Source organism: Neolamprologus multifasciatus, chromosome 3 (assembly GCF_963576455.1).
Source record: "Neolamprologus multifasciatus chromosome 3, fNeoMul1.2, whole genome shotgun sequence".
Lineage (NCBI taxonomy): Eukaryota > Metazoa > Chordata > Actinopteri > Cichliformes > Cichlidae > Neolamprologus > Neolamprologus multifasciatus.
The window spans coordinates 26905048-26918660 of NC_140441.1; the positions used below are offsets into that span (position 1 = coordinate 26905048).

General features: G+C 38.3%; 1 protein-coding gene and 1 long non-coding RNA gene across 2 annotated transcripts in view; one reads left to right on the forward strand and one right to left on the reverse strand.

Annotated features, from left to right (window-relative positions):
- The first annotated feature begins 4035 nt into the window (after window positions 1–4035).
- On the forward strand, window positions 4036–11698 carry LOC146522352 (leukotriene B4 receptor 1-like). Its single transcript, XM_085137163.1, has 5 exons — window positions 4036–4171; window positions 8341–8901; window positions 9044–9244; window positions 9363–9403; window positions 10414–11698. The coding sequence occupies exons 2-5, from the start codon at window positions 8350–8352 to the stop codon at window positions 10715–10717; spliced, it is 1098 nt and encodes a 365-aa protein (XP_084993289.1). The 5' UTR covers window positions 4036–4171; window positions 8341–8349; the 3' UTR covers window positions 10718–11698.
- Window positions 4337–13613, reverse strand: part of LOC146522353 (uncharacterized) — a 118983-nt gene continuing 109706 nt past the window's right edge. The window contains exon 2 of the long non-coding RNA XR_014870100.1: window positions 4337–7032. This is a non-coding gene — a long non-coding RNA (uncharacterized LOC146522353). The remainder of the gene's footprint in view (window positions 7033–13613) is intronic.

Genomic DNA, 13613 nt, shown 5'->3' on the forward strand with positions numbered 1-13613 from the left:
CTGTTGAGATTGAAAGATCAGGCCAGAAAAAAAGTTGAACAGATTTGAGCCAGCACATTTGTTCTTAGATTTCATTAACTTTGCTGACTGGGACAAAGTCATCACTGAGCTCATCTTCTTTTAGCAAAGAAAACACAGCTCGATGAAGCAGCTGATTAAAGCCTAGGAAAGGACATAACCAGTGATGTTTAAAAATAAGTCCTTATTACTGTTTGTTTCCTCACAGCCTCATTACCTCCGGCCCCCAGCAGCTCACTTGAAACATTTTAAATCAGAATCACGATCAGAAAACTTTAATAATCTCTAAGGATTTTACGTGGGTTACAGATGCTCCAAGACAGTAATGGAACTAAACTATTAAACTAATTAAATGAACAACTAATTAAATATCACAATATATTACAAAGTTTACAAATTTAAGAAATAGCACTAATATATACAAACTATTAAATTATAAATATCAAGAATATTAGAGAGGTGGAATATATATGATTGACATTTAACTCTAACCTGTGAACTTTGTCCTTATCTTGGACAACATCTACTGTCAATAGAAAATTGTACTTAGTAGTCAGTATAATCTTTTAGTGATATAGGTTTGCATATTATAGAATACTGCATGATGACCCTTTTATGACTGTTGTTGGAATCAAGACTTGCTTTATAAATTATTTCTCACAGTGATAATAGCTGAGCAAGCTGTTATCATTTCACTCCTGCCAGGACGAGGGGAGCTGGATGCTCTTATCTTCAAGAAGAGGGGCAACGTCCTTCAGAATAACACACACACACATACACCTGAACCACTTTTATCTTCACTCCCTACATACTAACATTCCTCTGTTAATGAATAGACGTATTCACTGTTGTATTACTTTTGTATATAAATAAAGGCAAGTGCAGGAACAAAGCGCACATCACAGGGCCCCCACTCTGGTGTGAGCGTTCTGTGATCGCCCTTGCAAGTAAAAACTGCAGCGTCTGTGTGTTTCTACCTTTAGATTCTTAGCTGAAGAAGTGTCTTTAGAATAAATCTCTTGACATCTGCCCCTCATATTCTTCATATAGAAGTCATTTATAGTTGAAAACAGTGGTAATATTGATCATACTCACTGCATTTTTTAGCAGATTTCCATCCCCTCACACTGGATGGGACCTCAAACTATCGTTATCTCCACCTGATATGCGGTCACGCTTCAGCTCATCTATACAGGTTCACTAAATTTCCCCAGGTGCTGTGCAGAGAGGGTTTGGCAGACCTCTGTTACTGGGAGGTAGAGGGACATGCTCGCACTCAGCTGTGGCTTATAAAAACATCAGCCGGACATCTGATGAGTCACAGTTTGGCAAAAATGACAAGTCCTGGAGTTTAGACTGCACAGCAGACGCCTTTTTATTCTGTCACAATAATGTAGAAACCAAAGTGCCCGGCTCTGGTCTCTGCAAGATTGGAGACTTCCTGGATTATAAAGCAGGTACTCTGTGTTTTTATCGCGTCTCTGACCCAATGGTCCTAATCCACAAAGTCCAAAGCAAAATACTACAAATATTTAGCACAATGCTCCATGAGAAATCAAGGGACACATGCTAGATGGGAAAACTTTTCTTTTTTAATATAACTGTCTTAGGCTGTACATTAGACACACGGATTCCAGTCTCTTTTTGCAGACAGATCCCACCTCATTGAACATGTTATTTATTTTCCATATGGAAAAAAAATATTTGTGCTGGCAGTTGAATAAGAGCCAAAGGATTGTCATCACTGGAAAAAAAGAAAGCAAAACATAAAAACATGCAAGTTATTACAGGCCCTAAATCCTTACAGTAACTCTAATTTGGAAACTTTGCCATTTTAAATAACTGGAATTAACAAAATAAAATAAATGAAAAGACACAGTACATATAAAGATTGCATCGTTGTTTTCAAGCAGAAGCTACTACTCCTATTTTGGACATTGTTAAAATTTGGTGTTGGGTCTTCATACCTGCATGTGATTTCTTGGAATGATCAACTTCTGCCTTAATCTCCAACACTGTGAAAGTTTTTCTTCTTTTTTTTTTTTTTTAAATTATTACTGCTACACCATTTTTTAAGCACAGGTTCACTCTCTAATCCCAGTCATTTTTAACATTATGCATTTGCCCTTTAAAATGATGGCAACATGCCCAGTTTTCACCATGCACATCTGGGTTTCTGTAGAAGTTTCTGCAGAAACACTGCTCAGTGAGTTTCACAGAAAAGTGTCAGTGATTTCTCTACCAGAGAAAGTAAGACGGTTATCTTTGTATTTTAATGTTTCATTTCTAAAGGATGTTGTAATCGATGCCCGAGGCGTAGCACAGTACTCTGTGCCCTATAAATAAAAGGCTTCTTTGGGCCTTTCTTCCTTCCTTGATCTATATCTCTCACACATCTTTGGATTTTTTTTTTCATTTGAACTTGAAGCAAACCAGGAACTGTGTAGTGCTAACAATGAATAAATTGTTAATATACCATATTTAAAAAATAAATAATCTATGATATGTCCTCACATTTCAACTCTGATTTCCTAACATACTGCACAGTTATTCCACACCTACTTTGAGTTTTGTTTAAAGTATCAAGCTTAAGAGTGCTTCATTTTCTTCATTTTTATTTAGGTATTTATCTAAGTAGTGCTGGATCCTCACTTTGTATTCCTTCCTCATCCTCATTCTTTCCATTACCCTCAGGACAACCTTAATTTTCTCTGTTTTCTTTACTTGCATTTTTTGTTGCTCACTATCTGCTAGACAAACACATTCTCTACAAAAATAAAGCATAGAGGAATACTTACTTTATAATAGTCATATAATGGTAAATGGACTGATTCTTATATAGCACTTTTCTACTCTCCTGGAGTACTCAAAGCGCTCTATACAACATGCCTCATTCACCCATTCATACAAGAACTTCTAAACTCAAGTGCAAACTAAACTACATTCACACACATTCATACTCTGATGAACGCATCAGAGGGGAACTTGGGGTTAGTATCTTGCCCAAGGATATTTGGCATGCAGACTGGGGAAGCCAAGGATCGAACCACCAACCTTCCGATCAGTAGCTGATCTGCTACCAGCCACAGCCAGGTGGTAGAGCCTTTACTGTATACGTGAAAATTATGCTGTTTCATCTGGCACACCAGATGAAACCCACTGTTCCAACATACAATCAAGCTGTTATTTGAGTGCAGTATTGCTAAGATTTCAGTTATCAATATAAATTATTTCTTGGAATAACTTTTAGTTGCGACATGAGTTCAGCTTAAGCTTGATTTAGACTTCAGCTTGAAAGAGTCCCTTCCATTACTCAGGCTTTGGGTAGCCAGACCAACTTTTTCACCTAACTATGTGGATCACATAACTGATCCAAACATATTTACATGTGCAGTACTAGAAATATATATATTTTTTAAACAACAATGTGCTATAACAGTGGAAGCAATCTTGGAGTTTGCTTTCTTGTGCATAAATACACAGTTCTCTCAGTCAGAATAGCTTAATAGTCTTGGCTTCAACCCCATTAAACCTTATTGGAATAAACTTAAATGTTGAAAATGTTAATTTGGCTGTTAATGTTGACTGCGCAACATTAACAGCCAGCTGGTTGCTGCTGAGTAGGAACAAATCCCTACAGGCCTGAAAATCTTGCATTAATGGCCATAAACCACAAGATAAGTCATATGGGCGCAAGGTGTGTGTCTTTGTAGTAAAGCTGAAATGTTGGTAAAGTTTTGACAAGATATGCCTCTGAAACAACAACTGCTGCTTTGACAGCAAAGATGAAGAAACATGTCATATGCACAAAACTGTGGAAATGAGATGAACAGTGATTTGAATGAAATATCCTTTTACTGGTTTGCTTTTGGGTTTATCTGCTTGAGAATGTTGATGAACTGCTAGGACCGAGGAAAGAGGCGAGGTATAATTGGGACACACCTTCCTCTGCTCCCTGCATGTTACAGCAAGCATGACAAGTCAATGGAGAGAGGGCTCAGAGAGAGAAGCAGAACGAAAGTAGGTAGGGGAACGTGAGGTAGGACTAAAAGGTTAAAAGAAAAAGAAGAAACTACAACATCTTTAACACATTCAGACTCATTTTCAAGCACATGGTGTTTTCTTTTCTGTGTTGGGATTTACAGTTAACTTGGTAAGTCTTTTCTGTCTTTTTTGATCTGGGATTTGTTTGTTGTTTTTAATGATTCTTTACAATAATAGTTCATTTTCTGCAGCCTAGTGAATCATATATATATATTGAGAATGCATGGCATGTTACATGTTTCCATGGGTGATACTGTTCTTATGTATATTAGAGTTTAAGTATGAATATGTCAGGTACAGCTAAATTTGTGGACACTTACGTTCCATGTGTTGTACCATTTCTGCACGCGTACTCTTTCTCTGTGGGTGGAATAGGTATGCATGTGAATCACAGAGCACACAAACACACCCTCTAAGTCAGGCATGTTTTTATTAGTGTTGTGGTTTAACAGGAAGGTCTGTGTATGTAAATGGTAATAAAAATAGAGATTAAGATGACAAAGACCAAAGAAAATAGAAACACTGTAACAACAAGCATAACAGAAACTGGAAAAAAAAAATCTGCCAATTATTCACGACCTGGTTATAGTTGTAGTTGTTGCACAGCTCAACAAGAAAAAACAGTGTCAGCGTCCACTGCTGCTTGGATGCCACTGCCCATGAGGTTTGACCAGCTCTTTGTAAACAACGGTCATGTGGTCACATTACTTCTGCAAAAAGCAGAAATCAACTGAATCTTGTGTGAGCCTGCTTCCCATTAAAACCAACTGCACACTTAATGACTCTGTAATAAACACCAATTACAAGACAGGTTGCTAAGAAATATCAAACAGGTTTGTTCAGCAAGTGTAGGTGTGCGTACCTGATTATACGCAGAGACATACTGACACTGCCTGACTGGAGTGATAGATAATGTAGAGCATGTAATGACACGTTTTTTTGAAAAACATTTTTAGTAATGTGAAAGGACTCTGATTCTTCAAGTTGGGGAAAAAGAAACAGAGAGCATATTCACACATTTAAGTGTTTCTGCTAATGTATAAATGTCTCAAGGGGTGTAAATATTAGATATACATAAACATTAGGGGTGCAACGATACTCGTATCGATATCGAACCGTTCGATACAGTGCTTTCGGTTCGGTACGCATATGTATCGAACGATACAACATTTTTAATTTATTTTATCAACTTTCCTTCTGATGATGCTGTCTGTGTTGAGCGCTCAGTGGATCTGCGCTCGACAGTGCAGCCTAGGCGGAGTAGTCGAACACAGATTCACTGAGCGCAGGGCAAGCTAGCGAGACAGAAGCTAGGCTAGTTGCAACATGGCAAATTGAACCTCCCCCACCCTCATTCAGATCTGGCGTTTGGAACTATTTTGGTTTTCATGTGATGTATGACCCTGAAGGTAAGCCTGTCATGGACAAAAGTAAAACAGTATGTTGGATGTGCCAGCAATGCTCAATTGGTGGGAACTAGTGTGTTAGCGCAGTTAGCTCGTTAATGTGTTGACGTCTTCCAGCCCCACTCATGAGGTGATCCGCGGTAGCTCGTTAACGGAGATTTGCCGTGTTGTGACGTTAATGTCATTTCAGATTTACGCTGACAGCACTAGTGGGAACACAACCAATATGACTGCACATTTACTCCGACATCATCCTAGTGCAAAGACAAGTGGAAGCAGAGAAAAACAACAAGCAGCATGCTACAAACTTTACCCGAGTCATTTAGACAGCCGTTAGCACACGATTCTCCTTATGGGGACCTGATATGTTTAATATGCTGCTGAGAATATAGCCCAGAAGAAGCGTATAGTATAGCTTTTATTTTGGAAAGAGACATTTCTCCATAATAAACTCTCTTTTCCAAAGATGAGTGATTCCTCAATCAGATACAGGGCTCGCAAAATCGCTAGCCCGACGGGGCTTTTTTCCAGTCGGGCTACCAAAATCTATCTCTGCCCTGCCCGTCGGCCTATCCTAGGAAGGAAAAATATATGTCAATGCTTTTGCATTCTTTTGGAAATGTAGCTGGGTAATTATGTCATTGGCATCGGCCACTGTCAATATGTGACATACTGAAATCGCGTTTGAATTTGCGCTTGTTTTTTGCTTTCACTTTGCAATCGCGTGAACTGTGTATAGAGAGCGACAGTACTGATTGGTGAGTGATGATAATTTGCGCACCAATTCCTCTGACATCGTCTTATCAATCGTTAGCTTACTATGCAAACATGACAAGTGAAATCTCCCGCAGCTTAAACATGTGAGAGGTTGATCGCGCAGAGAATCGCTGAGCGTTATGTTAGTGCGTGTGTAAAAGCAGCAGGATATATATTTTAGTTCTGCTGAGCCAAATAAGACAGGTCAGCGTGAAGAAGTGACAGCCAAAGAAAAGCTTACCACAAAACGGAAAGGTTATGACAAATCAGACTATAAGGAAAAAAGAAAGTGCAGCTTTATGGTTTCATGGACAAAAGAATTTCTGTGGCTGCAATATGACGAGCTAAATAACCAGGGCTGCACATAAGTGGTCCGCAGGTGCGCATTCGCTGTCAAAATAAAAACCCGCACAAGATAAGAAGTTGCAACGCGTGTTTGCGTACATAAGATTTTCAGGAGGACAGACATTTGTTTAGAACTCTTAAAGATGTCGAAGAAGCTCCTTTAAGCAGTTACTGTGATGTTCCTCCACCTCCAAAGAAATGTCAGAAGGAGTCCGAACCACAAAAGAAGCGCGTATTCTCTGAAAAGTGGTTGCAGGAGGTGAGCTGGCTTCAAACAAATGATGAACGCACAGAGATGTGGTGCAGAATGTGCCGTGAAAATTTAATAAATGACAAATTAATAAAAAGGCATGAACATTTTTTTTGTATCGAAAAAATATCGAACCGTGACACCAAAGTATCGAACCGAACCGAACCGTGAATTTTGTGTATCGTTGCACCCCTAATAAACATATTTTATTACCTTAGTTTACTTCAACAAATCCTCCCAAAATAAAACTGTCTCAGTACAAAAGGGCCAATTTCTATTGCCCTGCGGTCAGTAACTGCAGAAATTACAAGGTAATTATACTATGAGGGAAGATAGAACTATTAAGAGGTTAAGAGGAAGTAGCAGACAAGGAAATAAAAATGGACCAAGGTATACAGAAGGCATAGAAAGGCACACATAGAAATACTGATGAAACCACTACAAATAATAGACAAGATATGAACGAGAGAGCACAATATCACATAACTGAAATCATAAATAAATGCATAAATAAATAGCAGTCAAGGATCCAATCACCAACTCAATGCGACTTAGGCTTAAATTAACTAACACGGTGTTAAAATGCATTCACTGAAGTTATTATCCTGTTAGCAAATGGAAAAAAAAAAAACTTCCTGGTTTAAGTAAAATTCTGAAAGCTTATTAATACTTATATACTTCACATTTGAACACACCTGTGTGTTAGCACCAAGACATTATATCAACAAGCGACTGTTCATTTCAATGCGATTGCTATGAATATGCTGAGACTGAGTTACTCTCACAGGGCAATGATAAACAATATATTGGACTAATGCATAAATGTTGCAGCTAGTTAAAAAGAGATCATCTCGGTGATTTATTCACCACTTGGCCAGTAGTCTGCGCCACAGCACAGTGCTCTAAAATGAGCATCAGTTTCACATAGTGTTAGACTGTAAACTAATTAATTGTCAGAAAAATTAAAAAGAAAATGATTATCCACATGTATCCACACACTTCTCATACAGTGCATATTATTTTTAGTGTATATTTAATACTATTTAATACTATTTTAATACTTTAATACTATTTTCTCCTGAATGTATTTTGAAGCTTCCCAGTATATTTCTTTTTTTTGTGTTGTGTTTGGGTTTGTTTGCGCAAAAATCATCTTCCGTCAATGACCCTGAAGAGAAGGAGCACAGAAGTCTAAAGTACAATCTCTGCTTAAATACTGACACCAACACACTCACTGGTGCTTTCCACTCATGTCTGGTCTCGTTTGTTGAGGAATTAAGAGTCTCCGTTAAAACCTGTCGCACTTGCGCCACACTCCCACACTTTCCTGCATGAAATCCATGCTTTTAAGCCTGGCACTCGAACCAGATAAAACATGAGGGAGGAGGTGAAGACCTTTACTATTATTTGTTATTTTTTGTTGCCATATTCTTGTTGCAGCCCTGAGATGCTGTCCCTATTTTCTGTATTCTTGTTAAAAGGGAGTAATAAAGTGACCGAATGAATCATTCTCTTTGACAGGAAACAAAGATGGCCCACAGAGATTGTTCAAATTTGATAAACACCACCGGAGGAAATGAAACCATTGTGGATAATCCAGTAGCCACATCTATGGGTGCCTTCATCCTCAGCCTCATCTTTCTCCTGGGCTGCCCTGGAAATTTGTTCGTCATCTGGAGCATCACAGCACGAGCTCGAAAGCAATCTGTCACTACTCTTCTCATCCTTAACTTAGCTATCGCAGATGGCTTTCTAATGGCTTTAACCCCGTTTTTCATTGTCTACCTCGTTAAACAGAACTGGGTGTTTGGGAATATAATGTGTAAGGTCCTCTACTACCTGTGTCTAGCCAACATGTACGCTTCCATCCAGCTCATTATGATGATGAGCCTCTACAGGCTGGTGGCTGTGCTGTGGCCACAACGTGTCAGTGTTATCACCACCCAAAAGACGGTACCCCGTGTGCTGGCAGCGGTGTGGGCACTGGTGATTGCCGCCTCCATTCCTGCACTCCTCTTCAGAGAAGTGAGGGACAAGGGACCTAAGCATGTTTGCGATTCCTTCCACGATTTATGCAGCCATGTGAGTTGAGAAGAATTCTGATAGAGAAATGCTGTTTAAATCTACCTCTCTATCTACCTATCAATCTATGCATACATATATACACATTAGCACCTCCATTCTACACTATTGTTCATCCCTCTTGTGTTTTCTCCCTGTACAGGTGGTCCTACAATACACACTGGAGATCATATTGGGATTTCTAATTCCCTATACTGTCATTGTAGTCAGCTACATATGCATCTTGCGTCGGATCCGACAGACCAAGTTCCGCCGACGCATTCGTAGCGAGAATCTCATCTTGGCCATCGTGGTGACCTTCTGCCTGTTTTGGTTGCCCTACCATTGCATAAACCTGGTGCAAGTATGTCCCACAGTCTTAATTTTATGCATAACACCTTCTTCTAATAATGCCTTTAAAATTCATCATTATGATGATTCTTAACGAAATTATAATTTAACTATTTTTACATTTTGCTCAGGTTGCATGGGCAGTGTATCCAGAGAGTCAAGTAAAAAATATGTAAGTATAATTTAAGATACAAATTTACATTTACTATTGAGAAGAAGTGAGTCAGGTGGTGCTGAAGTCAAAGTGAACTTTTTACGAGATTCCTCATTGAACAGTTTGGAAAATTTCACCTTATATGAGAAAACTGGCAATGCAGCACTAAATGATATGTGTGATGGAACTAAAACTTAATTCCTGTATGCTAAAGTTCCATGACATCTAAAAGCTAAAGTTCATTTACATCATTAGCATTTAAGTATCGCTATAGATATAGGAAAATCAATGTTTGTTTTTTTTACAGAGGCCTAAGAGTCATTTGGGGATTTTTATTTTTTTATATCATTATCTCAAGGGATGTGGTCGTCAACATTTCTGCTTTTACTATCACAGCCTCTGGTCTCTGTCTTTTAAATACCTTGTAAATACTGTAACTATAATCTGCAACAATTCATGTAGCTTATCGAAATGCTGAAATCTTTTTTTTTTGTGAAAGCTTTTTACTCCAAATGCATTTTATTGTTAAAAATACTTCTCATTTTCAAATGTACTTTTACAAAAAAGGATAAAAATGTTCAGTATAGATATATATCTATATAGATATATATGTATTTATTTATGGGTTCCCATTGCAGTTAGTCACACAAATAATTACTGACTATATGCTGACTTTCAATGCAGAAAACACGTTTTTGGCAGATCAGTAAATTACAGCATCCAAGAATCAGTTATTTGAATTTTAAAGTCTCTTTTCAGTGCATGCTTATATCAGTTATTACTGTCAACTTTCAGCTTTTTTAATAATCCAAGGTCACTACCTTTAAGGTCAATCTTTCATCTGTGTCCCAAAAGAAATGCACATGATAAAGAATTCCCCCAAATTTTCTTCCCTTCTAGAAAAATCTCTGCCTGCATTAATCAGCTGTAGGCAAAACCAAGTTATTTTATATTTGATTAATTAATGAATGAATTATTTTTCCCATCATGTTTATGTTTGTATTGTGCTCACCTCTCTTCCCTCACAGACTGCATAAAATATGGACCAGGAGTCGTGCTGTCACCTCTGCCATAGCCTTCATGAGCAGCTGCGCCAACCCCGTGCTGTACTTTTTCGCAGGAAAGTCTTACATCCGACGAGAAGGACTTGCGTTCATGGCTCGCTTGTTTGAGGGCACTGGGTTGGATTCAGTTACAAGGAAGAGTAGACAAAACAGCCAGAATAGTCATGATAGAGACAAAGATGCAGATGCTGTAATGTTAAAAGACAGAGACCCAGATTCTACCACTAACTCAAGTTCTAATATCAAACCAGTGCAGAATGGTAAGTAGACGACATGAGGCAATAGGCCTGATATGGTGCTGTGCCCTTGAAATATTAAAATTATAAATTCTTCATTCATCAAGGGTGAAAGCACATTTTTTAGGAGAAAATTGGAAAGGTTTTAATAACTTGCTAACAGCTGGTTCCTCACTTCTGAAATGAGGATAACAAAGGATACAACTTGACATCGGATTCCTGGAACAGGCTGCACCTGGAAGCATGATACACTGACATATTTTTGAGGTGATTCTTAAAAGAGGAACTGTATACCACACAAATGAGCCTTTCCCAGCTCTGAACTGTCACACAAGAGGAAAAACTGTGAGGAACTATGTAGGATTTTCAGATTCCTACTTACCTCTATTTTCAATTCAACATTTACTCCTTAAAGGAGATAGTGCACTGTACATGTGAATTTTTTTTAAGGTTTGACACTGTTATTTCGTTTATGCAATGATATATTTGTAAAATGCCTAAAAATGGTAAGAATGGTAAAAATACTAAGACAGATCAACTGTTACATTTTATACAGTTGAAAGTTGAGCTGCTGTGACTTAATGGGGTTGACAACTTTAGTTTTGATATTTACTATTAAAATTCACACGTATGTCTCAGGATTCTTTTTTCTCTGTTATTTTTAATTGGACACATGTCATTTTATTAGCAGCTTGAAAAAAGTTTGAAATCTTTTAATTTCTTTTCATTTCATTTATCGCCATCTTTCGGACCCTAGTACCCTGCCAATCCAGAGGTAGAGCCCCTGATATCCATGCAACATTGCAGAAGCATGCCAACCAAGACAGCCCTAAAAGATCCAAAGCCTTCAGGAACTCAGGACGGACCTCATCCACTGCAGGGACCCTGCCACCAAGCAGTTATTTACCCGCCTCAGTAGGGATGGGTATTGATAAGATTTTCACGATTCCGATTCCATTTTCGATTCTGTTTAATGATTCAATTCTTTATCGATTCTCTTATCGATTCTTTTTTTTAAAAAGGAGAACACTAAGGTCGATTAGCTTAGAACTTTGTTTTATATCGTCTCTTTGAACAAGATAGACATTTAGGAGTAACATGGCCTTACAAACCCAACAGTGAGATCTTAAGAGATCCAGCCTACAGCTCTTCAATGGGGTGTCACAGGGTCCCCAAGAAAAAAAATTGTAAATGTAAAATAATAAAATAAATATTCTTCTGTAGCAATAACAAAGTATAACATAAATTATTCTGTAGTAATTACACAAGAATATCCAGTAATGTCCCTGCCTACAATTAAACACATTCACTTACCGAAAATCGGGGGCATCTGCTGTGCAAATGGGTGCAAGCCTTTGACCACAAACTTTGTCACTGCTCGGTGACATTCGTCTATCCTGGCCTGAAAGGAGACACTACCGGTAGACTGCAGTGAGAACTGCCAGCATCTGAGCCAGCCAGACTCTGTCTGTCTCATTATGGTCACCGAAATGCACAGTAATGGCAGGTTTTGTAATAAGGCAGATTGCGCTAACATAATATGCACTGTTAGTTGATTATTTATTGGGACGTGCAAACGTTACCGCTGCTGCTGGGTTGAGATTCACGAGTCCGGAGCGGAATTAAAAACACAACATTCATTTAAGGTCATTGTGTGTTTTTTGAGCAAATGCTTTTGCATATTTGGAGTGTTTCCTCCCTTAAATGAAATATCCACTTTGTATTGCAAGTTGCCCTGTTGTCTTCCGTTCTCGTAAAGTATAATCAAACTTCTGAGCGTTTGAGCTGCCATGTTTCCTGCCAGGTAAATGACGCTCCACAACGTGGTGACGTCCTTCGGGGTGACTGGAATTGATAAGGGAATCATTTGCAAAAATGGCAAACAATTCCAAGGAATTGAAACAGTTCTCAACAAGAACCGGTTTTCTATACCCATCCCTACGCCTCAGTGACCTCACCCCTGGAGATAGGCGACTCATCCCTCTTGTACCCAGACTCTGCTTCCTCCACGGAAAACGTGCCAGTGGGAGTAATTTCTTCTCTAACGGTTAAAATTTTATTTTTGAAGAAGTTCATGAAGTCATTATTTGTCATTATTAATTATTAATTTTGTCAGATTAAAGTTATTTCTGTGACCGTTTCATTGGCCGAAGGGTACCAACAATTTTGTCCACGTCTGTATGAGCTACTTCTTCCATCTGCCGATGGTACATGCCATCCAGGGACCTGTTCTTCCATGATAGTTCCTCTACTTTCTCCTCTTCTTTCTTGGGTTTCTGCTACCTGAGTAGTTAGAAAAACACAAAACAAATAACGTTTGCTCAGATGGGTGGATAGGAGAGAGTCTGTTCTTTATAACAAACAAACAAACAAACAAACAAAGATTTAAAAAAAATGAGAGAGAATGGTAATAGATTAAGTTTCCAAAATTGAATCTGAAAAAACAAGATTACTGGAAGTAAACCAAAGTAGAGATGTTTGACCGTAAAGCACAACACTGCATTTGGCAAAACTCAAACTCAAAGTAAACAACTCATATCAACTGTGAACTGCAGTGGTGAAGGGGTTTTCATTTAGACTTGCCATCACAAGCCCTGAGGACCTTACACTGTTTCACTCAACCATCATCTTTTCTGTACACTAAATTGTTCTAAAGTCAAATGTGAAGCCAGTGTGACCCAAACTATGCTAACATCTTAAATCTGACAAGTAGCTTTGATGCCTAAGTGGGTAAAGATAAAACGATGAGATCATGATAGAGACAATTTATTTGCTTAACAAGCATCCATTATGTCCAAGAATCTAATATTGCCTTGTCTGTTGCATAAAGTCATAGACACCTTATGCACCTCTGTTACACTCCTCTCACTGTAAAAGTCACTAAAGCAGGAAAATAATTTACCTTGATCACTTGATGTCCATTCAATC